This window comes from Leucopleurus acutus (assembly GCF_964270905.1).
Source record: "Leucopleurus acutus genome assembly, chromosome: 16".
In the NCBI taxonomy this organism is placed as follows: Eukaryota; Metazoa; Chordata; class Mammalia; order Artiodactyla; family Delphinidae; genus Leucopleurus; species Leucopleurus acutus.
Genome location: NC_139158.1, coordinates 47,890,746 through 47,918,196, shown reverse-complemented (window position 1 = coordinate 47,918,196; position 27,451 = coordinate 47,890,746). Strand labels below are relative to the sequence as shown.

Here is a 27,451-nt window from a genome sequence, read left to right as displayed (position 1 = left end):
ATCCACCTGCTAATGCAGGGGACACGGGTTCGAGCCCTGGTCTGGGAAGATCCCACATGCCGCAGAGTAAATAAGCCCGTGCGCCACAACCACTGAGCCTGTGCTCTAGAGCCCATGAGCCACAACTACTGAAGACCGTGTGCCTAGAGCCCATGCTCCGCAACGAGAGAAACCACTGCAATGAGAAGCCCGTGCAGCGCAACAAAGAGTAGCCCCCGCTCGCCTCAACTAGAGAAAGCCCACATGCAGCAACAACCTGAGCACAGCAATGAGCACAATGAGCACAGCTGCCCAAGGCAGCCCAAAAATAAATAAATAAAATTAGCAGAATTCAATCAGAAGCTTATTATTCTATCATCAATATTAGTAAATAATGATTATTATGATAGATTATAACACATACAATTTACCAGGAAATTATGAAGAACCAGGGAAACTTTCTCATTTATGGCTAGAATACAGAGAAATAGATGGGGAAAACAGAACTCCTCAGTATTACAAAACATACAACACTGAATCCCAACTAACAGGAGGTGCAATGGTACAAAGTGATAACATCAATGATAATTAGCATATCTGTATGTCTCTCCTCCATAAAGAAAGATGCTCCAGTCCTGGTGGGAGCAGGTGGACACACCCTTCCAACCTGCTCCCTCCATTACGATTCCAGCCCAAGTCTGATTTCCAAGCCCATGATATCCCATACCCCAAAACCGCCTCTGGAATGTACCTGCTCTTCCATTCAACGTGGGTCCATGCAGACCTGAAATGACGACTCTGGAATTTTAAAGAACTCTCTAATTCTTTCCTGTCTAACTCATATTTTTTTAATGACTACCCATGTTTTCTACTAGCCAATGCTTGTTAAAAATTTTTGTTTCATCAAAGACAAATACAAGAAACAAGTAAATGTACTTTTTCATGATATGAACAAAACATTCTGAAAATAAAAATGTAAGGTATCCTTTGGTCATGATGTGTTATACTATGGGCTCAATCATGCTGTGATTCACTAATGAGAACCATGACATGTATTCAATAACAAGCTAATAAAAATGCAAACTGACTGCTCCTACATTTTACACTTCAGTGTCTCCACGATTCAACAATAAATCTTTTGGCCCAAATTAACCAGCCACCATGGACAGAGCTGGTTAAAATAAAACACATTTGATTCAGCATTCTGCCTTTCTAACCCTTCTATCAGTACATTTTAGAGTTAGCAGGTTGTTTTATCCACTTCTGTTTGCAACACGAACTTGGTTAATTTTTATCAGGGTTAGGTGTATCCCAGATGAGTCAGGAAAGCTAATATCATTCCTGCCAGCACCATAATCCTGACTCAGTGGTCTCTATCCATGCTAGCCCATATGGTCACTCGTTAACTATCTGTTAAAGCTCTCAGGGATACCTAGGGTCAAGAATATATACCAGATCTCCTTAGCTTTAGATCCAACAGAATACGATGAGAGAAGAGACTGGTAAATTGTATGGGGTGAGTGTTATAGGCAAGGCACAGTTGGGGACAGCACCACTTCACCCATCAAAATGGTGTTTTGCTACTTAAAATATGATGTATGGACCTGCAGCAATGGCATCACTTGGGAGCTTATGAAAAATGCAGACTCCCAGACACACGGGATCATAATCTGCATTTTAACAGGTGATTCATACATACTAAACTTGAAAAGAATGGGTGTTTAATAAAAAAGAACCTGAGAAACTGTTTCCGAAGATACATCATTGAGATTATTATCCCAAATAACTCTCAGAAATAGAAAGCCTAAACCAAAGTTTGGGTCTGAACAACCATGTGCCTTACACTGAAAATGCCCAGGGAAACCTTAAGAGGAACCAAAGGTCCAGCTTCAAGCATCTGAGAGCCAAAGGCCTGAATTCCCTGAGTATCGTTTTTTCATAACAGCTTGCAACATCAGACACACTATGTACCTTCAGAAAGTGATGAGTTATACCATGTACAACCTTCATGGCAACAAATTATCAATTTACAAAACTCAAAGTCAACATATTATGCCTCACAGTCATTTAAGCTGGCAGGACACAAATCTGAAGTAATGCGTTGGAAATATATGATTTATGTTAAACAGTGTACTGGAATTTAAACATTCGTATGCTTCACCAAGCCCTATTCCCGGCCAATCAGTTCACTTATCAGCTTACATAGACACTTCCAACATATACTGCCCAGCTAAATTTAATATTTAAAAAATTTTAAGACCTTTCTGTGTATTTTTAAAAATAAATCTTATTTCAAGTAAATCTCCTGAGCTGCAAAAATACCACCACCACCACAACAAAATAATACCCCAAACAGCCCCGTGCTATAAAAGGCGCTGCTGGTATTGAGAGAACTCTGCCTCTAACGAGAACCTTCTACAGAGCGAATGAAGATGGCAAAGCCACGAAGGCCTTCGGTCCAGTAAGGAACACGAAGCAGCGTGTCAGAAAGAAATTGTTTTTCTGCTCCTTTTGATGGGTTATGCTTTCAAGTCAGGAAATGAGAAACAGGTGTGCCAGAGGGCACACACAGCCTCACTCCACACTGAAAAACACGCGTTTTCAATTTGCAAACATGAAAGGGACTCCTGTTGAATGAAAGAAGAAATGAAAACCCAGCTCTGTTTCTGCGAACCATATGAAGGCAGCTCAGAAAGGCTTTGACAAGTTGTTCGACTTCCTCCCTCTCCGACTGACAGCAGGTAGTGCTCGACAATGGGAAGGAAAAGGCATTCTTTCAAGTGAGAACAATCAAAGGGAGAATTACATGAAGGATCAGAGTGCTGGCATTTTAACCCATCACTTGATCTTATGCTTCTGTTTCTACCATTTCTTTACCTTGGGTTTTAAAATTAGAAGTCTGTTCTTTCACCAAACAACAACAAAGCAATGCAAAATAAGTATCTGGCCAAAAAAAAAAGCTGAGAAAGTACAAACATCAAAAGAACATCTTGGAGCTCACTTGATCCGCAGTAACCCAAGTCTACAGCATCTTTCAGAGAAAGACTTACTTTTCTTCATGATGTGCTGAGCTCTCCTGGGGCGCCAGAGACATTTCGGTGGGGATATGAGTGTGATGGGTGGTACTAAGCATGAAAGCAACGGGTTTGGCTGGGACTTTGGAGAGAGGGTGTGTGGCAGGAAGGGAGAGGTACTAATGGCGGCAACAAGAGTCAGGTGGCCAGATGCACTGAGGTCCCTTGGGGAGGCACTGTGGGGCACATCCCTCAGGTGTAGGATGCAGCAGAGCCTGGTTCAGGGCAGCAAGCCTTTATTACAGCCAGTATTTCAATGTATTTCTAAACTGGCAAGAAACTTCCCTGTATCATCGAGTAAGGCCATAGATTTCATGTGCTTCAAGGACAAGGACTGTCTTTTTTATCACACCCAGACACTAGAGCACAGGATAAGAGCCTCTAAAATAGCTTGAGAGCAGTTACAAGTCTTCTTCCATAAAAGCAAAATGCCTGAACTCGTGTTATGTGGGAAAGACATCCTTCATACCCTTTAAAATTATGTTTTGAAGAATATATAACGAATCATAAAAATGTTCGTTATATAATATAAAGGGACAAGGACTAACAGAAGCTAAATGATATTGTCGTTTTTGTTTTATCTATCAAAAATATACCAAAAAATATTAACACGCTATCACAGCATAGCAAAATTATCAGTTTCATTTTCCAATTTCTTTTCAATAACCATGTGTTATTTCACAATCAGGGGAAAATCTACTCATTGAAAACATCCAAGATACATGATAACCAAAGCTGTCACACTGAACTGGTTTCCTAGGAAATAACCTAGCAAAATTCAGAACCATCAGTGACCTTAGTTAACTAAAAAGCAGGAAATAATATGTTAATAGTTCATCAGATACGAAGTGACTTAATGAGAGTAAGCAGCAGTCTTAGAATAGAACCCTCATCTCACATAACTAGTTTTGGGAAATGTGCTGGGAGTTTATCTACTCTGTTATCTGTAAATGAACAATATTTCTTCCCCACCCACACTAACCAATCAGTCCAAAGAGTCAAGTGCTTTTAAGATGATGATGTTTACAAATATATTAGAGTTTTATCTATGCTCACGTCTAGAAGTCATAAATCACATAAAAAGATTTCTCACAGTATCATTCCCAACCCTACATATTAAAACCCAAATGATTTCAGCCTAAGTGGCTGCCCTCTAAAAATCTTGTCAAGTGTGAACGGTTATGAAGTTTATTGTTTCATAAAGACAAGAAGCTTCTGAGAAGCCACACTGTCAGCCATGTAAGTGAGAAAGAGGATGGCCTAGGAAGGCATATAAAGGAGGCAGAGTGGGCTGAAGAGCCTGGATCCCACCCAGCAGAACTAACAGCAGCGTACTGAACCCCTTGACCACTCTCGCCTCTCTGTCTGAATCACCACTCATCATTCCAGACTGACCCCAAAGACGAAAGCTCTGTCTTCATCTATCTTCCAAAACAATGAGCATCTCCCTCCTCAAAAGGGTTCCCACTTCATACTAAAGAAAATTTAAATAATTAGTCAAGGCCATCCAGAGAGAACCCAATAAGACACCAAGTTAAGATCCGCACACTTTGCGCTCAGCCCTCTTCTTCAGGGATCCTCTGTTCTCATCAGAACACACTGCTCTCAACCCTGCACTTACCTTCCTCTCAGCCCTGATTCATCTGGGCTTGACCTAATGCACTCCACCTGTTATGGATTGATTGTTGTGCACCCCGGCAAATCCCTATGTTGAAGCCCTAACCCCCAAGGTGATGGTGTCTTTGGGGTGGTAATTGGGGTTATATGAGGTCATGAGGGTGCCCCCCCACCCATGATGGGATTAGTGTCCTTGTAAGAACAGGAAGAGAGACCAGAGCTTGCACCCTCTTGTGCTCCCTCTCTCCCTCCCTCCCTCTGTGTCTGTTTGTCTCTCAACCCTCTCTTTCTTTCTCTCTCTCTCTCTCCCCCTCACTCTCTCCCCACCATGTGATGACACAGCAAAAAGCTGGCCAGCTGCAAGCCAGGAGGAAAACTCTCATCAGGAACTGAATCTGCTGGCCCACGATCTTGGACTTCCCAGCCTCTAGAACTTTGAGAAATAAATGTCTGTTGTTTAAGCCACACAGTCTACGGTATTTTGTTATAGCTGCCTGAGCTGACTAAGACACCAGCCCAATGTATTTATTTGTTCATATTCATTCACATCAACTCATTCAACAAACATCAGAGGCTCTATCTGATGAGCACCATTCACACATCAGTGAGGAAAGCTGAGGAAAATCCCAATCCTCATGCAATTTCATAGTAGAGTGGGGTAGAAAACAAAGATAAAATAAACAGATAAAAGATATTAATTGTTAGACATGATACATTCTGTGGGAAAAAATAAAACATGGGAGGGGGATAGGGAATGTTGGCTGAGGGAAGAGTTACATGTTTAAGATGGGGTGGTCAAGGAAGATCTCAGTGAGAAGGTGAATTATCTGAATCAAGAGCTGATGAGGTGGGGGCAGGGGCATAAGATATGAAGGGTAGAGAGGTAAAGGGAAAGGAAGGACTCAGGCAAAGGTCCTAAGGTGGGAGTGTGCCTGGCATGTCTGAAGCATAGCAAAGCAGGTGAATGAGCAGGGGAAGAAAAGCAAGAGCTGCAGCCTGAGGGGAAGGTGGGCAGCACCCTGTATAAGGCCTTGCGGGCCCTGAGTGAGGGCTTCAGCTTTTCTGAGTAAGATGGGACACGCTGGACAGTTCAAAGAGGAGGTACGACACGTGATTTGAGTTAGGTTTGAACATATTCCTTCAAGAGTTGTTGAGAACTGAATAAAAGGGAAAAGGAGCAGAAAACAAGGGACTAGCTATGGGGCTCCTGCAATAACCCAGATTAGAGATGCAGCACATTGAATGTGCCGATAGCAGTGAATGTGCTAAGAAGTCATTGGATTTTAAATATATTTAGAGAGGAGAGTAGACAGGGTTTGTTGCTGGAGTGGATTGGGTGAGATATAAAAGAAAAGAGGGTCAAGCATGACTCTAAGATTTTGGCCTGAACCAATGGGAGGCTAGAGGTGCCATTTGCTGTGTGAAGAATCAGGTGGGGACAGAGAGGGCAATATCTTGCCTATTACATACACAGGTGGGGGCTTTGAACAAGCAGTTAAAAAACTGAGTTCCGGGGGAGAGGCTCAGGGTGGAGATAAAAATGTGGGTGTCAGCATATGTATGGTACTTAGCCACTCGACTGGATGAGAACACCAAGGCAGTGGGTATTCAAAGACAAAGAAAAGGTCAAGGACTAGGCCTCAGGGCACTCCAACACTGAGAGGTCAAGAAGATGAGAAAATTAACAAAGGAGACTGAGAAGCAGCAGCCAGTGAAGCAGGAAGAAGACCAGTTTGAGTTTGATCAAAAATAGTATTTCCGGGGAAGCAAGTCATTCAAGCAACTGTGTCAAATGCTGCGTACAGGACTAAGGGATGACACTGGCTTTTGGAGGTGATTGTTAATCTTGACAAGAGCACGTCAGTAGCGTGGTGGAGGAGGACGCCTGACTAAAGTATATTTAAGAGTCAATGAGTGGAAATAACTAAGAAAAATAATAGACCTCGAGTACAGACGGCTCCTTGAAGAGTCACCTTGAAAGTTGCTAAAAAAACAGGGAAGAGAGTGTTGGAAGGGAAGCCAAACCCCTAGGTGACCTGCACCCAGGGTCCAGAGTAGAACAGGGCTCTAATTCATGATAATCAAGAGACTACGCCACCAAGAGCGCTTGTGACATTCAGAGAGTACTAAGGAGAAATAATGGATACTCTTACAAAGGAAGAGAAGCACAGATTCCTGCCTGCCTCCCCATCCCATCTGGGCCCCCAGACAGCAGTGACCACAGGGCCCATGTCAATGTCTCAGCAGTGGTGTCCCACTGGCTCTTGTGTCATGTGACTCGCAAGGAAGGCTGCATTGTGCCATCCTGACAAAGGAACCTGGGCAGGAGCTTTGCAGCACAGACTCGTTAGACAATCTCCCACAGAGGGGCAGAGGAAGACCTGTGGCTGCCTGTTAGGTGGAAGAATCAAGAAGGGGTGACATACCTCCCAGCCCTTGAGGAGGAGACTCCAATCACTGGCTCAGAAATATCAAAGCAAGAGCCTGGCCTCATTCTTTGCATTTTTTATCCCATCCACCTTTGAAGCTACTCTTAGCAAGCCGTGGCCACACCCTCAGTACTCTCTGATTTCTGGATCAGCCAAGACCTGGAAAATCAAAGAACCTAGAAAATCAGAAATCACTGGGTCTCCTACTGAGTAGCAGACCTTTCTCCATGCAGAAGCCTATGTCTTCTGATCTCTAGTCAGCTGCCATAAAACCCCTGGACTTAACTGTTTCTCTTTAAGAAAAAAACCAGACTGCACAGACAAGTAACAGAAGACCAATGCTAAGGGCAGCCAGAGCATAAACTTAATCTCTTGCTTGTTCCTCCTTCTGATCTTCTGATCCTCAATCCGCTCTTCCTTTCCATAGCCAGAAAAAGACCACAGATGGATCTTACATTACACATCTGATGTGTTACTGAAAAATCATGTGTGAATCTGATTTTGTCAAACTAAATCAAATTTTAAAATGCTATTTAAAGAAATTCCATGATGAATAATCTTTTTGAAAAGACAAGAATCCCTCTAGAAGAGAGAAGAATCACATACACATTTCTTTTTTTTTCATTGAAATATATTTGACATATAACATTGTGTAAATCTAAGGTGTACAACATGTTAACTTGATACATTTATTTACTGTAATATGACTGCCATTGTGTGGTAATTAGCACTTCCACCACGTTATATAACTATTCTTTCTTTTTAATGGTTGGAATAACTATGTTCCAGTCTCTTAGCAAGTTTGATGGTTATAATAAAATATTGTCCATGCATATACATTTTTAAATTTTAATTTGTCTATTAAGCATTTTCTAAGTGCAAAGCCCTGTGCCAGGCACTCAGGAAACACAAATATACCCACAAGCCCCCTTTTCTTTTTTTTTTTTTAAATTAATTAATTAATTTATATTTGGCTGCATTGGGTCTTCGTTGCGGTGCGCGGGCTTTCCATTGCAGTGGTTTCTCTTGTTGTGGAGCACGGGCTCTAGGTGCTTGGGCTTCAGTATTTGTGGCACACGGGCTCAACAGTTGTGGCTCTCGGGCTCTAGAGTGCAGGCTCAGTAGTTGTGGTGCACAGGCTTAGTTGCTCCACAGCATGTGCGATCTTCCCGGACCAGAGCTCGAACCTGTGTCCCCTGCATTGGCAGGCGGATTCTTAACCACTGCACTACCAGGGAAGTCCTACAAGCCCCCTTTTCTCAAGAGCTTATGTCACCACTTAAAGAAAGCTTGAAACTAATTATTTATTTCACAAAAAAGCTGAGAATAAGAAAAGCACACTTTTTTTCACATTTTAAATTTTTGGAAATTGGGAGGTGCACTGTAATTGATGGCATCCTCCCATGGCTGTCCTCTAGCTTGCAGCAGTGACACAGCCACCGCTGCCTCTAGAGGCCAGCTGTTCCCATTTGTTGACCCTTCGGTTGAGTTGTGTGCCATGTTGGAACTACGTGTTTTGAGTGTAACTGCCATTTATAATGTCTTCAAAAGGATTACGGTATGATACACGATTCAAACCAAAAGTGATTATATACATAGGAAGGCATGGAAATAGCAAAAGGGCATGACATTGTTACCAGGGAAGCAAATATTTCTCATTGGAAGAATACCCCCAATTCTATAGTTTCTTGTAAAGCAACAGCCATGTGTTAAGTGATGAGAAAGCCGTGTGTCATAATATAACTGGCAGTCTCTTTTTCCCTCTAGTGTATGTGTCTTACATTGGTATATTTTATTCTTGGATATTACAGTAAGTGTACAGGCAACAAAAGTAAAAATAGACAAGTGGGACTACATCAAACTAAAGAGCTTCAACATAGCAAAGGAAATAAGCAATAAAATTAAAAGGACACTTATGGAATGCGAGAAAATATTTATAAACCATACTTCTGAAAAGGGGTTAATATCTAAAATAGATAAGGAACTCCTACAACTCAATAGCAAAAAAAACAATATTAGAACATGGGCAAAGGACTTGAATAGACATTTCTCCAAAGAAGACATACAAACAGCCAACAGGTGTATGAAAAAGGTGTTCAACATCATTAGTCATTAGGGAAGTGCAACTTAAAACCACAAGATATCACCACACATCTGTCAAAATGGCTATTATCAAAAGGACAAGAGATAGTCACTATGGAGAACAATATGGAGGTTCCTTAACAAACTAAAACTAGAACTACCATACAACCCAGCAATCCCACTACTGGGCATATACCCTGTGAAAACCATAATTCAAAAAGAGTCATGTACCACAATGTTCACTGCAGCTCTATTTACAATAGCCAGGACATGGAAGCAAGCTAAGTGTCCATCAACAGATGAATGGATAAAGAAGATGTGGCACAAATATACAATGGAATATTACTCAGCAATAAAAAGAAATGAAATTGAGTTATTTGTAGTGAGGTGGACGGACCTAGAGTCTGTCACACAGAGTGAAGTAAGTCAGAAAGAGAAAAACAAATACCGTACGTTAACACATATATATGGAATCCAAAAAAAAAAATGGTTATGAAAAACCTAGGGGCAGGACAGGAATAAAGACGCAGACATAGAGAATGGACTTGAGGACACGGGGAGGGGGAAGGGTAAGCTGGGACAAAGTGAGAGAGTGGCATGGACGAATATATACTACCAAATGTAAAATAGATAGCTAGTGGGAAGCAGACACATGGCACAGGGAGATCAACTCTGTGCTCTGTGACCACCTAGAGGGGTGGGATAGGGAGGGTGGGAGGGAGACGGAGGAGGGAGGAGATATGGGGATATATGTATATGTATAGCTGATTCACTGTGTTATAAAGCAGAAACTAACACACCATTGTAAAGCAATTATACTCCAACAAAGATGTTTAAAAAAAAAAAAAGACAAGAGATAAATGTTGGTGAGGATATGGAGATATCTGAACCTGCATACACAGGTGGTAGGAATGTAAAATGGTTCAGTTACTATGGAAAACAGTATGAAGGTTACTCAAAAAACAAAAATGGAACTACCATATGATCCAGCAATTCCACTTCTGTGTATTTTTCAAAAAGAATTGAAATCAGGATCTCAAAGAGGTACCTGCACTCCCATGTTCATTGCATCATTATTTACAACAGCCAAGATATGAAAACAACCTAAATGTCCTTGACAGATGAGCAAGAAAAGAAAATGTGGTATATCCATATAACGGAATATTATTCGGCCTTTAAAAGGAAGGAAATCCTACCGTATATGACAACATGGATGAACCCAGAAGACATTATGCTCAGTGAAACAGGTCAGTCACAGAAGGACAGACACTGCACAACTGCACTTATATGAGGCACCTAAAACAGTCAGACTCGTAGAAGCAGAGGTAACGGTGACTGCCAGGAGTTAGCAAAGGGAGAAATGGGGAGGTGCTATTCAAAATTCATAAGGTTTCAGTTGTGTAAGATGAGTAATATCTAGAGATCCATACATCAGCTCATTAAATCCTCATAAATATTAAGATAGATGCTATTCCTGTGGTACAAATAACTCCTTGCCAGGATGTCTCAGCCAGTGAGTGGAAGAATCAGAACAAGAACCTCCCTAGCTCGGCAAATTTCCAAGATGCCGGAACATTAGTCAGAGTTTGCAAGGTCAGCTCCTGCCCCGCTACGCTCTTCCCCACTCTCCACTCATTCCTCCCCGTGATGAGAACAACATGCTGGAGTTTATCCCACAGGCTAATGACCACATCGCCTGTCTGGCCTTAGCAGAGCCCTACCCTGACCATAACTATCTTCCCTCTGTCTTTCAATTATCACCTTCCAAGAACTATAAACCTAAAATGTAGGCCAGGTCTCTGGATTTTCTGCAGCAGCCTAAGGCACATGTCTTTTTTATTTTGACCAAACAGTTGCGAAATTCTGTGCTCCACCTTTCTTCTGACGTGGTCACCCAACTCTGCCATGTGTTTCCATCGTCAACCTCATAGCAACAGCCCCAGGAGAAACAAGGGCGAAGCAATCACACAAAGTCCCACAGATGGAAGCAAATGGAGACTTGCTCTATTATCCTCAGGTTCTGTAGGCTGATGATGGTTAGTTCTTAAACTTAAGAAGGATATAACATGATGAGCTGGGCATCCAAGTTAAAAAGCTACACTAGATATCATAAAGTGGAAACCTAAAGTTATCTTTAGTCATATAAAAAACTATCTTCAGTGGATACAAGATGGGCAAAGAAGGAAATATTCAAGGGGAAGGGAGAAAGACCTTAATTTTACAATTTTAACTTTACCCACCCACTGCCATCTACTTCACAGAATCAAATCTATAGAGATTTATGTGCTCTTATTCCACATCACCAAATTTCAAAAAGGGAGGTGGACAATCCCAAGGAGATTGAATTTCTTTTCCAAAGTGACACAGCGAGACAGACACTCATGATTCCAGCTTCAAGTAGAATTCAGGTCTCCTAACATTTAAATAGCAACAAACCAACTCATGAACCACATACTGACCAAAATTAAAGTCAACACAACACATGATACCAACTGATATTTCTTTAGGAAAATAAAAATGAACAATGAATTACCTATTTTAGACTTTGGTTTGTTCAAATACCACAATTTTCCATAGACATGGGCCATACCTCATTATGCACAAGCTAATTCCTAAGTATTATGTGTAAAGATTTTCATGTGCCAGCAATATTAAATTAAAAATTAACTCATATTACTACATTATGCTCATTTCTTCAAAATGGAGAGATGAAAAACAATTTTTTGTCTATTATATTAGTATGGTTTAGATTCAACATTAATTTGTGTTTGGACTTCACCTGAGTGGCTCAAAATCAAATTTTTCCACCAATGCAAATAATGGATCTGAGTCAGGAGGCTGCTACAACAGGCGGGCAGGAGCTGGGGTGTCTGAAATAACAGGGTCAGGTCAGTAGAAATGGAAAGAAGCTACAAACATGAGAATGGTACCAAGATTTCAAGTCTGACCAAATAGAATAGTGATGGCGGTAAAAGAGAAAAAGAATACAGGAGAAAGATGGCCAAGGCGTGGGAATAAGGAACGAGGTGTTCAGTTGGGCTGCTGAATCTCATGTGCACACATGACACCCACAGGGATGTATCCAACAGGAAGGCAGAAAGAACTCAGGTGGACTTCAAGTGAAAAGTCCAGAGTAGAGATAGACGTGGAAGCCAATATTTGATAACCGCTGAAATCATGAGAACAACAGCAATAATACCAGATCACCGAGAGGAAGCACACAGTGAGATGAAGAAAAGCCAGCAGAGGCCCACACTGGGGTCATTAGCAATGGGAAGAGTCCGTGTGACGAAGGACAAAATGGAGCAGGTCAGGGAAGTAGAAAAAACCAAGAGAGGTTCAGGATATATTCTGGAGATGGAAAGAAAAGAGTGACCTGTGCCAGAGACCACAGAGAGGCAAGAGTGAGCAGGAGAGGAGGGCTCTTGGACTGGATGGGTGGTTAGCGTGGTGGGACAGAAAACAGCGTGGCAAGAAACTGAAGAGAGAAAGGAAGGAAAGGCAGCCATGTCTACCAGCCTCCTGATAAGGCCTGATGACGTCGGGGAGAAAGGCCTAGGACTGTAACTTGAGAGACAGCACAGCAAAGGGGATGAACCAATATTATTATGTCAACCATGCATATCAACTACATGAAGAGCTTCAAGTACGTCTGGCAAAAGCGTATGAAAACCTGGGTCTAGACAACAACCATTCTGCCCATTAAAATCTACTCCCCACTAATATATATTAAATAGATAACTAATGAGGACCTACTGTATAGCACAGGGAACTCCACTCACTACTCTGTAATGGCCTATATGGGAAAAGGATCTAAAAAAGAGTGGGTATATGTATACATATAACTGATTCACTTTGCTGTATACCTGAAACAAACACAACATTATAAATCAACTATACTCCAATAAAAATTTTTTAAAAACTCCACTCCCCCCAAACATACACTCTCTCTCTCTCATGCACGCACGCGCGCGCGCACACACACACACACACACACACACACTTCTAAATGAAAACAACTCTTCTAATACAAATACAAAAAAAGGACCTACATTTTATCAGAAGTGTAGATGCCATAAACTACACAGTTTGAAATACACCTTGTAAGTTTTATGTCAACATTTTACTCAAGAAATGACCTCTTAGCTTCTGAAATGCCTTGCTACTTTTATATTATTTTGACCTGAATTTGGTACTATCATGAGTCATTAGAGAAAAAAAAATCCATTAAAAATACAATTAAATTTTAGTTAACTCCAAAGTTGTATTGAAAATGTTAGCAAAGCCTTTATACTCTATACTGTGATACTTACGTTATGAAACAATTCTCAAAAGCTCCCAAATATCAAAGATTTTTCAGGCATCAGTGTTCTTATCCATGTGACGTCTTAGCACATGCTTTGTGTTTACATAAAAATATGGTTTTCAATCATTAAATGACCTACAAGGTTGAAGTTATGAAAAATGGTCATGAAAGCAGCAAATACCTGAGGTACTCACAGCTGTGGAGTAGGGATTATGAGCTCCAGTATTTTCAGCCCAGCAGCCACATCCATAAAGAGCAGCCTGGGAGGAAAAATAGATAAATACAATATTTTAAGATTATTATATGTAATTACTAGCTTTCACCAGAAAACAGAAATCATACCCATCTCATAAAGCCTCATCTAATAATGATGTATAGCAAATGAGCGATAACTAGAGGTTGTGTAAGACCTACCCAAACAATGGTTCTAACATTAACAAAACTGTATGTTCAGCTATGTACTAATCTAAAATTTTTCAGAAAATAGCAAAACAAAGTTTCTTAGTCTCATCGACAGCAATTTTTTCCTTCCCTGAAAAATCTTCCCTCTATTGTAGTTTGCCAGGTGTTGCTCTTCTGGCTCCTTGAAATCACTGTGGTTGCCTTAAAATAACACTTGTCAAACTAGGTGTGAGTCAGATTTCTTGGGGAGCATGATGATAGGAACCTTGGTTCCCAGATATCCTGATGGTCTGGAGGTTGGCCCAGGGATCAGCATCATTAACCCAGGCCTAGGAGCCCAGAACGCAGGTGGTCCTCCTGCCACGCTCTAGCAAACGCTGCTTTAGGTTTTATTGCCTTTTCCCTGCCTCCTTCGGGATGGCACAACGAACTGCAAACAGGTATACACCGAAGGGCCCAGTATCTGCTCACCACTGTGCTAGACTCTGCCAGATAGAAAGAAAGGAGACAGAAAGGCCTGTTCAAGCTAATTGCTTTGTGAGGTGGTGGAATAAATTTATATGTCTGAAACCACCAGGAACACAATAAGCTGCTGTGGTTTTATAAAAGTGTGTGACAATCATTCCTATTTTGTTTCCAACAGTGCCACCCAGAATGTCTGGATTCACCTCTTCAATATTCACAATGATTTTCTCTGCCTTTGGAAGGGGTATCACAATTGATAACTGTTCCATTCCTTAGAAGCAGAATTAGAAAAACCCTTAGGTAGCTATTACAGAGAAATACAAGGAGGCACGGTCAAGAATATTCATTATCACCTGTTTGATAAGAATGAAATACTGAAAACAACACACATTCAATCAGTACAGAAATGGCTAAATAAACATTGGCATAGCAATATGTGGAATTTGTTTCAAACATTAGAAAAAAGGATTAAGCTTCTTTAAAAAGATTTTTAAGAACTATTACAGAAGAAACTCTGAAACCTATTGAGTTAAAAAAAAAAACAAACAGCAAACTACAAGACATTCAGTATTCTCTGTGGTTGATAAAGGCAAAAGATACTCCCATAAAATAGTACTCTTATATTCTAGAAACTCACTTGTGAGGACGGGAAGAAGAAGCTTAGACTGAGAATGGTGACCAGACAGACTTCAGCTTTCTATGATATTTTATTCTTTTTTACAAGGACTTCAGAACTAATTTGCTCTAATATTCTACCCAGAACAAGGATTTTCGTGAAATATCCCAGGCACTTCTGATACTGAGAACCTCACCACCTCATGTGGGAACATATACCCCTTCTGGACACTTTCCATTGGTGGAAAGTTCTTCCTTAACTTCCACCCACCAATCCTAGGTCTACTCTCTGGAAATACTTTAACCCTCCCCTAAAGTTCTCCAAACTTTTGAAAACATCTATTCTAATGCCCTGATTCTCTTGTCTCTCTCAAAGAATTTGTGAACTGCTCCCCAAGACATTGAGATGCACACACCCACCCCACTTCCCTAATGACCCTCCTTGAGAAATGATCCAGAGTCCAGGATAATTGGAGGTGAAGTCTGACCATGTTCATGTGACCCACAGTTGCCATCCCCCACTGTCAATGACAATACCCCTCTTAAAAGTAGAACCAAGAACTGAACACAACACCCCTGATATGGCAGACATATTGAAAACACCATGCTTCTAAAACACACAAGACAGCTGGGTGAGAGTGGCAACTAAAAGCTCTATGGAATTAACTCAACATATGGATTTCAGAATAAAATGGCAGACTTGTGGGATAAGCCATTGCACTGGTACTACCTAGGCTGGGTGTTGGGTCAGCCGAAGCCTCAGAGAGCATGTGACCTCGGTGGAAGGGCCCATTCTTCCTTCACTGGAAACCCTGGATCTTAGCCCATTGCCCTTTCCATTTCCCACAATTATCTTGACCAGGAGTCTGCACCTAAAAAATAGTAAATATGGCCAAGAGGACACCCCTGAGAAGCCCAGTGGAGGCCATGAAAAGGAAGTTTGTTTTACTCTTGTTTCTCCTCTCTATGCTATCTCTCCTATATTTCATGACCTAAAGTTGTCTTCCTTCTTAACCTTCTGAAATTGGTTGGGCTGAGACAGTGTTGGCTAAGATAAAAGAAAGAATCAGAGACTGTCCGTCTCTTATCCACTCCTTTGGATAAAACATAACAACCTTAAGCAGGTCTTTAAAAACAAGGGCAACAGCAAAAGGCTTCCTTCTTTTTAGTAGTAAAATTTTATCAAAGCTATTATCATGCAGTAAAAGTAGGTCATACAAATGATGATATTATTATAATTTAATCTTCTCTGGGTCTTCGTTTCCTCTTTTATAAAATGACGGTAATAAAAACACCCACCTCACAGTCTTGTAGGCACACTTGCTGCACAGAGCCAGTGATTAATAAACAGCAGGCTGCAGCTGTTATTAGGAGGCACTATGATAAGCAACTGAAATGAATTATGTCATTTAACCTTCTAGAACTTTGTAAGGTAGCTATTTATCCCCATTTTATAGTTGTGGAAAGTAGAACTTAACGGCATTGAGTAACTTGTCCATGGGGAGGGGACTGGTGGGGGGGGGGTGGTTAGAATAAAGTTTTACCTAAATCCCAAATCCACACTCTTAGCCCCTTAACTCAACTAACTGCCTGTTTGTGTGTGGGTAGGGTGAGGGTTAGGGGAGAGTAGAACATAATGACAATAATTTCTCTCTCGTGTCCCGTTTGTAAGTTCTAACCATTACGATAAGCTGAGGAAGCAAACAAGTTCTAATTCAAATTGCCACTTCAGCAGCTGGGTAATACGGGTAATATGCTAAAATTTTTAAAGAGTTACTTGTGCATTTAAAATGTATATAAGAATAGCTAGTTTCAGCACATTTAAAAAAAATAATTAATCTTTGCTTCTTTAAATAGTTTGCTTGAGTATTTTGTTTCATTCTGTCCTGATCCTCAAGAAGAACGGCTCTTTACCTCCCATCTGATGCTTGCATATTTCTAGGCTTATTGCTTCTCCTCTATCTGAGCAATATAACACGATTAAGCAACTGTGTTTTCCTATAAGCACCTTTCTTTACTCCTCCACACCCTTTCCTGATTTATCAGCTCTCACAAACTATGCATTCATAAACTAGACAAGTGGGGCAAATCAATATGCAAGGTTGTTTTTTTTAATTGAGGTACAATTGGCACGCATTATATTAGCTTCAGGTGTACAAAATAATCATTCAAGGCTTCCCTGGTGGCGCAGTGGTTGAGAGTCTGCCTACCAATGCAGGGGACACGGGTTCGTGCCCCGGTCCGGGAATATCCCACATGCCGCGGAGCGGCTGGGCCCGTAAGCCATGGCCGCTGAGCCTGCACATCCGGAGCCTGTGCTCCGCAACGGAAGAGGGCACAACAGTGAGAGGCCCGCGGACCGCAAAAAAAAAAATAATAATAATAATAATAATAATCATTAAATATTTGTATATATTGCAAAATGATCACCACAATTAGTCTAATTAACATCCGTCATCATACACAGTTACAGAATTGTTTTTCTTGTAGTGAGAACTTTTAAGACCTACTCTCTTAGCAACTTTCAAATGTGTACGTGTTAAGTTTTACAGTATTTCTTTTTCCAGGGCAACCCCACGTGCAGGGTTCGGTGTAATATCCTGCTAACGTAGTCCAGCACTATCCTTGGTTCTGTTGTTGCTATTTTGCTAACGAAAACAAACAAAAACCAGTAAGAAAGTCATGGGAATTGCAATGCAATGAAGGCGCCTCTGCTGGCTTTTCTCTCTCCTTCTCCACCGAGGCATCCAGATCTGATATGCCAAGCTTGGTTTTCTTATTCCAAACTTGATAAATACACAGGGCTTTATAATGTGGAAAAATACCATGACCAGACAAAGGCTTTTTATATTGAGTTCAAAGCATTTCCACATGTTGAGTAATCATTCCTCATAAATCCCCTTGTATGGTAGGCAAAGAGTAGCACAAAATTAATTATTCTTCCCTTCCCCTTCCCACCATAGGACTGTGAGTGGCTTGTCCACAATAAAGGGCAGATCAGGGAACATCACTTGGGGCTTTGCAAAGACGTCCTCCACGAAGCAGATCACTCTGCTCCAAGCACTAGCTAACCACCGTGTCCAAAGCAACTGTGACACTGACTCTTCTTCAAACATGGGAGACAAAGCACACAGAGCATGCCAAGAGGTGCTACAGATGCAACACGAGATCCAAGCACTGAGCTTAAGCACACCCTGTGCAACAACTTTAACAGATTCTGTGAGGGTGTCCAATTCATTTGTTCACTCAACAAATATTTATTAAGGCTGTAAGTAATGTGCCAGATTGGTTTATTCCCAGAAAGGTTATTAGATCAAATGGATTGTTAAATTTCATTCTCAGTTGGGTACTAAAGGCTGGATGGAGATGGGCAGTCAGGGATGAAGAAGATGTACAAGTGAACAGGGAATAAGCCAGTTGCACATAAATTAGACCCTTCTATCTCGATTTCTCAAGTGGTATCATGTGTTGGTGACTTGGACTACCAGTCAGTCTATAAAATAGCTGAAATGCCTAATCAGAGGAGGGATTAGAGGGTCAAAATGTTACTGTTCCTTGAATGGAGGAAATACAAAATGTAACTCTAAAACTGTTTTTCCACCTGGAAAGCAAGCAGCCATATAGTCAGGTGCTGGATCCTAAAGAGAATGACATTTACAAAGAAAGAAAATGGAAATGGATGCACATTTATTAAATGTCTGATAAATGCCCAGGCCAGTAGCTAGCCTGCTGAAAGTAGCCAAACATAGGATTACCAATTATAAAGATCAGAAAGAACCCTATTACTGTGAGATAGGTTTTAATTTTAGAAAGAATCCTGAACAGGTATTTGATGATTTATACTACGTAAGTGCAAAGAACAATAATCATTTGTTTTTTCTAAAGAAAAAACAAATATCTCTACTGGTTCAAAAACTTGTGGGCTAGAAAATTCCATGTTTCGACTTGGAAAACTAGTTTAAAAACCCCAGAATCACTTACCTGCCCCACTCTCCCTGGATGTTTCAAGGCCAAGCCTCCACTGGAGACGGCGGCAGCCACGTTCCCTTCATGGTCCACGACCACAGCGCCCACCGTGTCCAAAGTGCCTGAGTCATTCTCCTGCAGAGCAAAAGTGGCCAGAGTGTTCGCTAAGCACAGTGTGTGACAATGATGTGACCACACAGCACTTGTCAGGACAATCATGACATAACAAAATCTGAGCTAATCCTTAACTGGAACATTCAGCAATCTCCTGAAATTATTTATTATCAAGTTGCCACTTACTCCTGTTCAAGTCAAAACTTATTTTCCACTGTAAGATCCTGAACCAAGGGTGTCTGGTTGCTTTTCTCTAATAAAAGGCCTAATGTGCCTTTCTAAGGGAGGAAGAAAAAAACAATTTAATATAAATTACAGTATATCGCCGTGTCTCCTTAATCTCAAGAATTAAGTTCACGATTGAGAATTTATAGAGGAAAAGATCTATGATGTAAGTGAACTAATAAATGTCCTTATTAGTATTTTTTAAATATTATATACAAATTTCTAAAAGTAATATATTCAGCACAATAAATGAAGAGAATGACATTTCTAGTCTTGGTGTAGACCATGCTACAATTTTCTTTTATAATTCCTTCCTTGTGAGAAAATGGCAAGCTCCCTTCTCTGCTATATTAATAACATGGTTGCCAATCATATGGCAGAAAACTGCACATTCTTGGGAGGCATCTTTGTGTTTCTGTGTCTTATTCCAGGTGCCACATGCTTATTAAGGCATTTCACATGTAGTGACCACAAGCAGCTGTCTCCTACTTCAAAGATTTCTGGTTCACCTGTGCAAGGCAGACAAACTTTACACTGCTGGATAAAAATCAAAAGTAAAGGAAGTGGGAACAAAGTTTCATGAAAAATTATCTTTTTTATGTATTAAAAAGGAGGGCTACTACAGGTCTTTAGGCTCACAGCAGTCATGGTGGTACTCTTACACTAGGGCACTGGTGCCCCAGAACCTGAGACCCCTACCCTCACCCTAGCACTCAAGTCTGTATGAAAGAGTCAGGCAGAAGCTCATGTTCAATGAGACCAGCTCTCCCTCCTGTGTGGTTTATGCTCATACTGCTTACTGAGCAAGACATCATTTGTGCTGAGGAGGTACCTGCTGGAGTGTTTTTGAAATACCACATTAAGGCTAGCCCCAGAAAATTCAATGGGATCCCAAGGCTGCCTCAGAAGTTGAAAAACATTGAAGGGAGTTTTGAAATATTGGAAGCAGAATGCAAACAAAAGATTTTTCCTTAAAGGAAACTAGAAGAGGCAGAGCATGCCACAATGAATATTATATTAAGTCTATTAGGAGAAGGTATATCTAGATGTTTGCATTTCTTTGGTTATTTCTCTAAATTCTAACTCCCCTTAAATATACTGTTCCACTATGACAGTACTTACTTTGATACAACAGGTGTAACTGACTGAAATGAGTGCTGTGTCCCTACTCTCCCTTTTAACAGCAGCTGGGGAAGACCAGCCAGTGGATCAACATGGCCATATCCCAGAATATCACAGTTCTTCTGGTGGTAGGTTGTCTGACTTTTAAGGATAATTTCCTAACCTGACTGTAAACCTCTGAGGAAAGGTCTGATCCACTGTTTCATTCTGCAAACAGCAGACATTCAGGACATCCTTATTCTTTAAGACAACCCTCAGAATGGGAGAAAATATTTGCAAACGAAGCAACCAACAAGGGATAATCTCCAAAATATACAAACAGCTCATGCAGCTCAATATCAAAAAAACAAATAACCCAATCAAAAGATCTAAACAGGCATTTCTCCAAAGAACACATACAGATGGCCAAAAAGCACATGAGAAGATGCTCAACATCACCAATTACTAGAGAAATGAGAATCAAAACTACAATGAGGTATCACCTCACATCGGTCAGAATGGCCATCATCAAAAAATCTTCAAACAATATATGCTGGAGAGGGTGTGGAGAAAAGGGAACCCTCCTACACTGCTGGTGGGAATGTAAATTGGTACAGTCACTATAGAGAACAGTATGGAGTTTCCTTATAAACCTAAAAATAGAGCTACTATATGACCCAGCAATCCCACTCCTAGGCATATAGCTGGAGAAAACCAGAATTTGAAAGGATGCATGCACCCCGATATTCACTGCAGCACTATTTACGATAGTCAGTCCATCGACAGAGGAATGGATAAAGAAGATGTGGTACATCTTCTAAATGTCCATCGACAGAGGAATGGATAAAGAAGATGTGGTACATATATACAATAGAATATTACTCAGCCATAAAAAGGAACGAAATAGTGTCATTTGCAGAGACATGGATAGACCTAGAGACTGTCATACAGAGTGAAGTAAGTCAGAAAGAGTAAAACAAATATCGTATATTATCGCTTATATGTGGAATCTAAAAAAATGGTACAGATGAACTTATCAGCAAAGCAGAAATAGTCACAGATGTAGACAACAAACTTACGGTTACCAAGGGGGGAAGAAGGGGTGGGACAAATTGGGAGATTGGAATTGACACGTATACACCACTATGCATAAAGTAGATAACTAATGGGAACCTACTGTTTAGCACAGGGAACTCTACTCAATGATCTGTGGTGACCTAAATGAGAAGGAAATCTAAGAAAGAGTGTATATATGTATACATATAACTGATTCGCTTTACTGTACAGCAGAAACTAACACAGCATTGTAAAGCAACTATACTCCAATAAAAATTTAAAAAATAAAAATAACATAAATTTGGAGTGGGCTTCCCTGGTGGCGCAGTGGTTGAGACTCCACCTGCCGATGCCAGGGGACACGGGTTCGTGTCCCGGTCCAGGAAGATCCCACATGCCACAGAGCAGCTAGGCCCGTGAGCCATGGCCACTGAGCCTGCGCGTCCGGAGCCTGTGCTCCGCAGCGGGAGAGGTCACAGCAGTGAGAGGCCCGCGTACAGCAAAAAAAATTAAATAAATAAATTTGGAGTAAATAAAGCACATCTGTATCCCTGGTGTAACAAAACCAAGCCCAGTAAGTGACGATATATGCCCTGCCATTCTAACGTCAGTCTTCCATCTCCTTGTCTCAAGATTCAATTTCATACAAGGCCAGAGAATGACACTATCTTAGGGAAGATTAACAAGAATCAGGTTTACTCATTTGGTATAGACTAAGTGGAGTCTGTCTTCTTTGGTAGATAAGATGGAATTATCAAAGTAAAGAAATTCATTGGACACACTTTATTCCAGAAAAGAGAGATAATCCTGAAGACAAATGTGTTTTTAAGATGAACATTTGTTTCATTTTTCTAAGAAATAATTCCTAAATCTTTATATCCTTGTAACCTCAGATAGAGATTGTTTCTTGTTCAGATGCCAAGTCTTATGTCATCTACAGGAGGGCTTCTCAAACTTTAATGTGCATACAAATCAACTGCTGTTTAAATGCAGATTATGATGGAGTAATCTAGAGTCAGTCACGACTGTACATCTAAAAACCTCCGAGTGATGCTGATGCTACTGCTCCATGGACCCTACTTTGAGAAACAAGGTCTGATAGCAACCCATAAGGTCATTATCAGCCAGATGTCTGCTCTACTCATTCTAAGGCAAATAATTTTATAGGCACAAATCTGCTGAAGGAGAAACTTAAACCACCTAAGACCAACATTATGTCAGCATAAAAGATTTAAGCTCTATCTTGTTCAACTACCAACTGGCAGCATATCACCACAACCATAACACCATGGACATACTACAAAGTATTTTAAAGTATGATCTTATTAATCTTACTGGTTCTTTTAGAAATAGACAACTCTCATGCAAATAAAGAGGCACTATAAAATAACTTTCCTCAAAAACAGCAACAACAAAGTCAGGAAAGGGTATTCTTTATTAGTTCTTTTTTTATTCACTGTGACTGCTGATCCTACTCAAACATTCTATAAAGTAGAATCTTACTGAGGGGACACATAACATATACACAATGATGTACGTTATCTGTAAAACAATTCTCTTAGCATTTCAATCAGGATATTGTGAACTATAACTCTTATCCCTAACCAAACTACTATAGAAAGCCACAAAAGGATTATACATAGATGGATTTACTGTAACTTGTTTTTCAAAAATGAAAAATCAAGCGAAAAATAGAGGATCCTGTTCCAAATTAAGCTAAATATTCCTAATGGCTTGCAACACCTGCAAAAATCAGAATTACTTCATAAATATTCAAGAATTAGTTCACAGATTTCACACACTGAAAAGCAACTTGAAGGATGATGAAATAACATTTAAGCATTTTTATGAAGTGCAGATAAACTGAGTGAAAAACACTGGTATTTTGGCTATAATAATTTCACAGAGCTCATTTGTACAAGAATGAAATCTAAGAAAGGCTAAAAACACACAATGACTGTTATTATATAGAGCTGCTATTATACTCTTACACTCCATAAATACTTAGAAGTACATGCACCACATAGATACACATGGATCTATTGTCCCTGACTGAAACATGCTAGTTGCATTAATTTTTTAGATAAAATTGTGACTAAAAAGCAGTGGCATAAACTATAGTTCCCATCAGAATAAACACATGTATATAAAGTTGGCATAGAGATTGCATGTGTTATGGAAAAGACTGAAATAAAACTTTCTTGAAGTAACCAAGGATCTAGTAATCTCTGTTGGGCTTAATGTCAAAAGTTTTCATTTTTCTTGCTCCAAGTTGGAGATGGCTATTACACAGTTATTGTAAGAATTAAATTAAGTAACATATGTAAACTAATAAATCCATCAGAACAAAATGTAGGTACTTTCCACATGAAAATTAAGCCTCTAACCTGAACTCTGAAACCTGCCAAGAGACACCATCTATCAGTTACTTATCTCATTAACTTGGTCTTTCTTCTGTACAGAATTACTCAAATATCAAATAGCTAAAATATAAGAATAATATCTCAAGTGTAAAAGTGCATCCTGAAACTGATGTATGGTGGGATTATTCTAATGCAATAATAATACGTTGTTGTTTTTTTTTAAAAGATACCAAACCTTCCCAGTACACCTTTGTTAGGCTGAAAACAACATTATGATTGGCCTGAGCTTCCACTTGAGAAACACAGCTGACTTAACGCCCTCTGTGACAGCACAGTAACTTCAGCATAAAGCTTTACCACCTTCGAGCATCCTAAAGATGGAATGATACCTCTGGCTACAAGAGACTTAGATCTGGCTCCAGCTCTATCTCCTAAAACCAGCCCCCTACAGTGGGGCCACTGTGGGCTCAGAGTATATCAGCTGTGTGTGTAAAAGAAGTACAATTTAGCGAGAATTATCTACTTTCATGTATCTGGCTTGGCTGAAACCAAGGAAAATTTGGATATAAGAATATCCAGTGACCCTTCAGAAAACCACCCTTCTGATGTCCAATACTACAAATGATGTTTCTGTAAGCTACAGTCATAATGTCTATTTTTAAATAATCCTTGATTTTCTTTGCTTAATAAATATGCATTAAAATTTTTGCAGCACTATATAATTAGTGCCAAATGTATCTAAAACAGAGAAAAAATTATATTATATAAAAATCTCTATTATTAACTCCCTAAATCACTCAACTCTGAAAACAGAAACATTTTCAGCTCAAAATAAAAATAAAGTGTGTTGGGCTTCCCTGGTGGCGCAGTGGTTGAGAGTCCGCCTGCCGATACAGGGGACACGGGTTCATGCCCCCGTCCGGGAAGATCCCACATGCCGCGGAGCGGCTGGGCCCGTGAGCCATGGCCGCTGAGCCTGCGCGTCCGGAGCCTGTGCTCCGCAACGGGAGAGGCCACAACAGTGAGAGGCCCGCGTACCGCAAAAAAAAATAAAATAAAATAAAAAAATAAATAAAGTGTGTTAACAATGCTTTTAAGGGGCTTTAATATATCTGGATTACAGCTTTAATTATAAATTCATATCATAACAAGTTCCAGAGGATTACCCCAAAATTTCAGACTCTCAAAGGACAATGTTTTCCAACTGGCAGAATTCCTATATAGTGTTCTGGTGGCTAATCTCAGTTTTTTTTTTTTTAATAATCTTACAAATAATGAATTACAGATTTTTTTCTCTTCAAAATGGAACCGTTTGAGAGCCTCAGTGTACATGTTGAGTGAGCACGTGTAAGTGATGGTAGAGACCAGATGAACATACTCATGACTTAGATTATTGAACTTAGATTATGAACATACTCATGACTTAGATTAGTACACAGCTGAACAGTAAAAACCACCACAATGATAGCTTTACACAGCTTTAAATCATTTTTATTCTTATTCATATGTTGTTTAATTAATATTATTTATTTGAACTCATAATGAACCACTGGTTAAGGATAGCAAACTAAGATATACTGGAGTTGAAATAAAAATTAAGGAATTTAAGAATGATGATAATTCTGACAAGTTCCTTAAGATAATATTAATTAGATCATTAAATTGCATCCATTTGATAAAAACACTTATAGAATACATCTCAGTGACTTAAAATCAGTTTAAAAATTAATGATGAATATATCTAATTTGGCTTCTTGTTTTTCTGGAATAAGTATTACTCACAATTTTAAAATTCTAAATCAAAAAAAATTTAATTCTAAATTAAATATACACACCTAGCTGTGACCCAGCAACTACAGCCCTAAATATTTACCCAAGAGAAAGCAAAATATATATGACAAAAGACTTGTCAAGAATGTTTATAGCACCTTAGTCAAACTGCAAGAGTCAAAACCTGGAAACAACCCAAATGTCTATCAAGAGCGGAATGGGTCCACAAACTGTGATACAGGCAACAGTGGAGGACTGCTCAGCAATAAAAAAGAACTAGTGATATGTATAACAATATGGATAATCTTTTAGATGTATGCTGAGTAAAAGAAGCTGGACACAAGAGAGTACATAATATATGATCCCATTCATCTGAAGTTTTAGAACAGGTAAAACTACTCTATGGTGAAAAAGAATCAGAAAAATAGTTGTCTTGGGAAGGAGGCGTGGACTATGAAGGGGCGTGAGGAAACTTTCTAGAGTAGTAGCAATATCATATCTTGTTACATGGTTGTATACACATATCAAAATTCATCAAATTATACACTTAAGATTGTGTGTGTGTTGCTGCTTGTTAAGTTTTACCTTAAAAAAAGAAATCAACAGCTGATGTATCTATTTTAAAGTACACAACCAAGAATTCAAAATGTCAGGTTATGAACAAATTTTTCAACTTTTTCCTAATAGTATAATACAGTTATATTTATATAACATTTAATACACATTTGACTGCAATTGTAAGCAAGTGGGGTGATGGAAAATATGAAAGAGATAGTAAAAAATATGAATGAGAAAACGTCTACTGTATGCCCAACTGGAAAGAATTGACAGAATAGAGAAGTGAAAATATTTAAAGAGAAAATAGCTCAAATTTCCCCAGAACTGATGAAAAACGAGAATCCAGATCTCGTGGAAGCCAGAGAGAAAGAAAAGGAGCCAGATAGAAAGGAAAGCTCACCACAACAGAATGAAGGCAGAATTCCCAAAGTCCAATGGGAACCAGAAGGCACTGGTGTATTTTCAAGGTACTCAGAGAAAAGTAACTATAAACCTAGAAGTGGGTACCTAACAAAATTACCTTTTAGGAACAAAAATAAAATAAATACACTTATAAATAAAAAAATAAAATTTGTTTACCACCAAGAGACCTGCACTTAATGAAATCCTAAAGGACCATTCTATTTAATACTGCAAATTGCCCTCCTTCTAATCCTCCCTACCACCTTCTCATAGGTATTCCTAACCTTCCTTTCTTGACTCTACTTTATCTTTTTCCCATAACATGTCATCATCTTCTAAAATATACCACATATTTTCATATTATTTAAACTGCCAATCTCCCCCGAGACTGGAAGCTCGACAAAGGCAGTAATCTTTGTATGTTTTAGGGACTTCCCTGGTGGCCCAGTGGTAAAGAATCCTCCTTCCAATGCAGGGGACATGGGCTCGATCCCTGGTTGGGGAACTAAGATCCCACATGCCACGGAGCAACTGAAACCCCCATGTCACAACTACTGAGCCCGCATGCCACAATCTACAGAGCCCACACACCCTGGAGCCCACACACCCTGGAGTCCACGCATCACAATTAGAGAGAGAAAACCCGCATACCACAACTAGAGAGAAGCCCAGCCCGGGCGCCACAACTGGAGAGCAGCCCGCGCCTCAGTGAAAGATCCCACATGCCTCAACGAAGACCCTGTGTGCTGCAACTAAGACCCACGACAGCCAAAAAAATAAAGAAGATAAAGAAATAAATTTTTTAAATCTTTGTATGTTTTATTCACTAACATATGCTAAGCACCCAGAAAAGTACTTGATACCTCTTAAGCACTCAATAAATACCTGTTGAATGAATGAATGAATAAACAAATGAATGATATACTT

General features: G+C 39.8%; 1 protein-coding gene across 3 annotated transcripts in view; it reads right to left on the bottom strand.

The window, feature by feature from the left end:
* The window catches only part of TASP1 (taspase 1), a 235,770-nt gene that overhangs the window by 116,158 nt on the left and 92,161 nt on the right, over window positions 1–27,451 (bottom strand). For 2 of the 3 annotated variants that reach the window (XM_082858198.1, XM_082858199.1), the window contains 2 exons: window positions 18,951–19,070; window positions 13,669–13,747 (listed from right to left, as the gene is read on the bottom strand). In XM_082858198.1, coding sequence (XP_082714324.1) covers window positions 13,669–13,747; window positions 18,951–19,070 — 199 coding nt within the window. The remainder of the gene's footprint in view (window positions 1–13,668; window positions 13,748–18,950; window positions 19,071–27,451) is intronic. The other variant, XR_014326839.1, reaches the window with a different exon arrangement.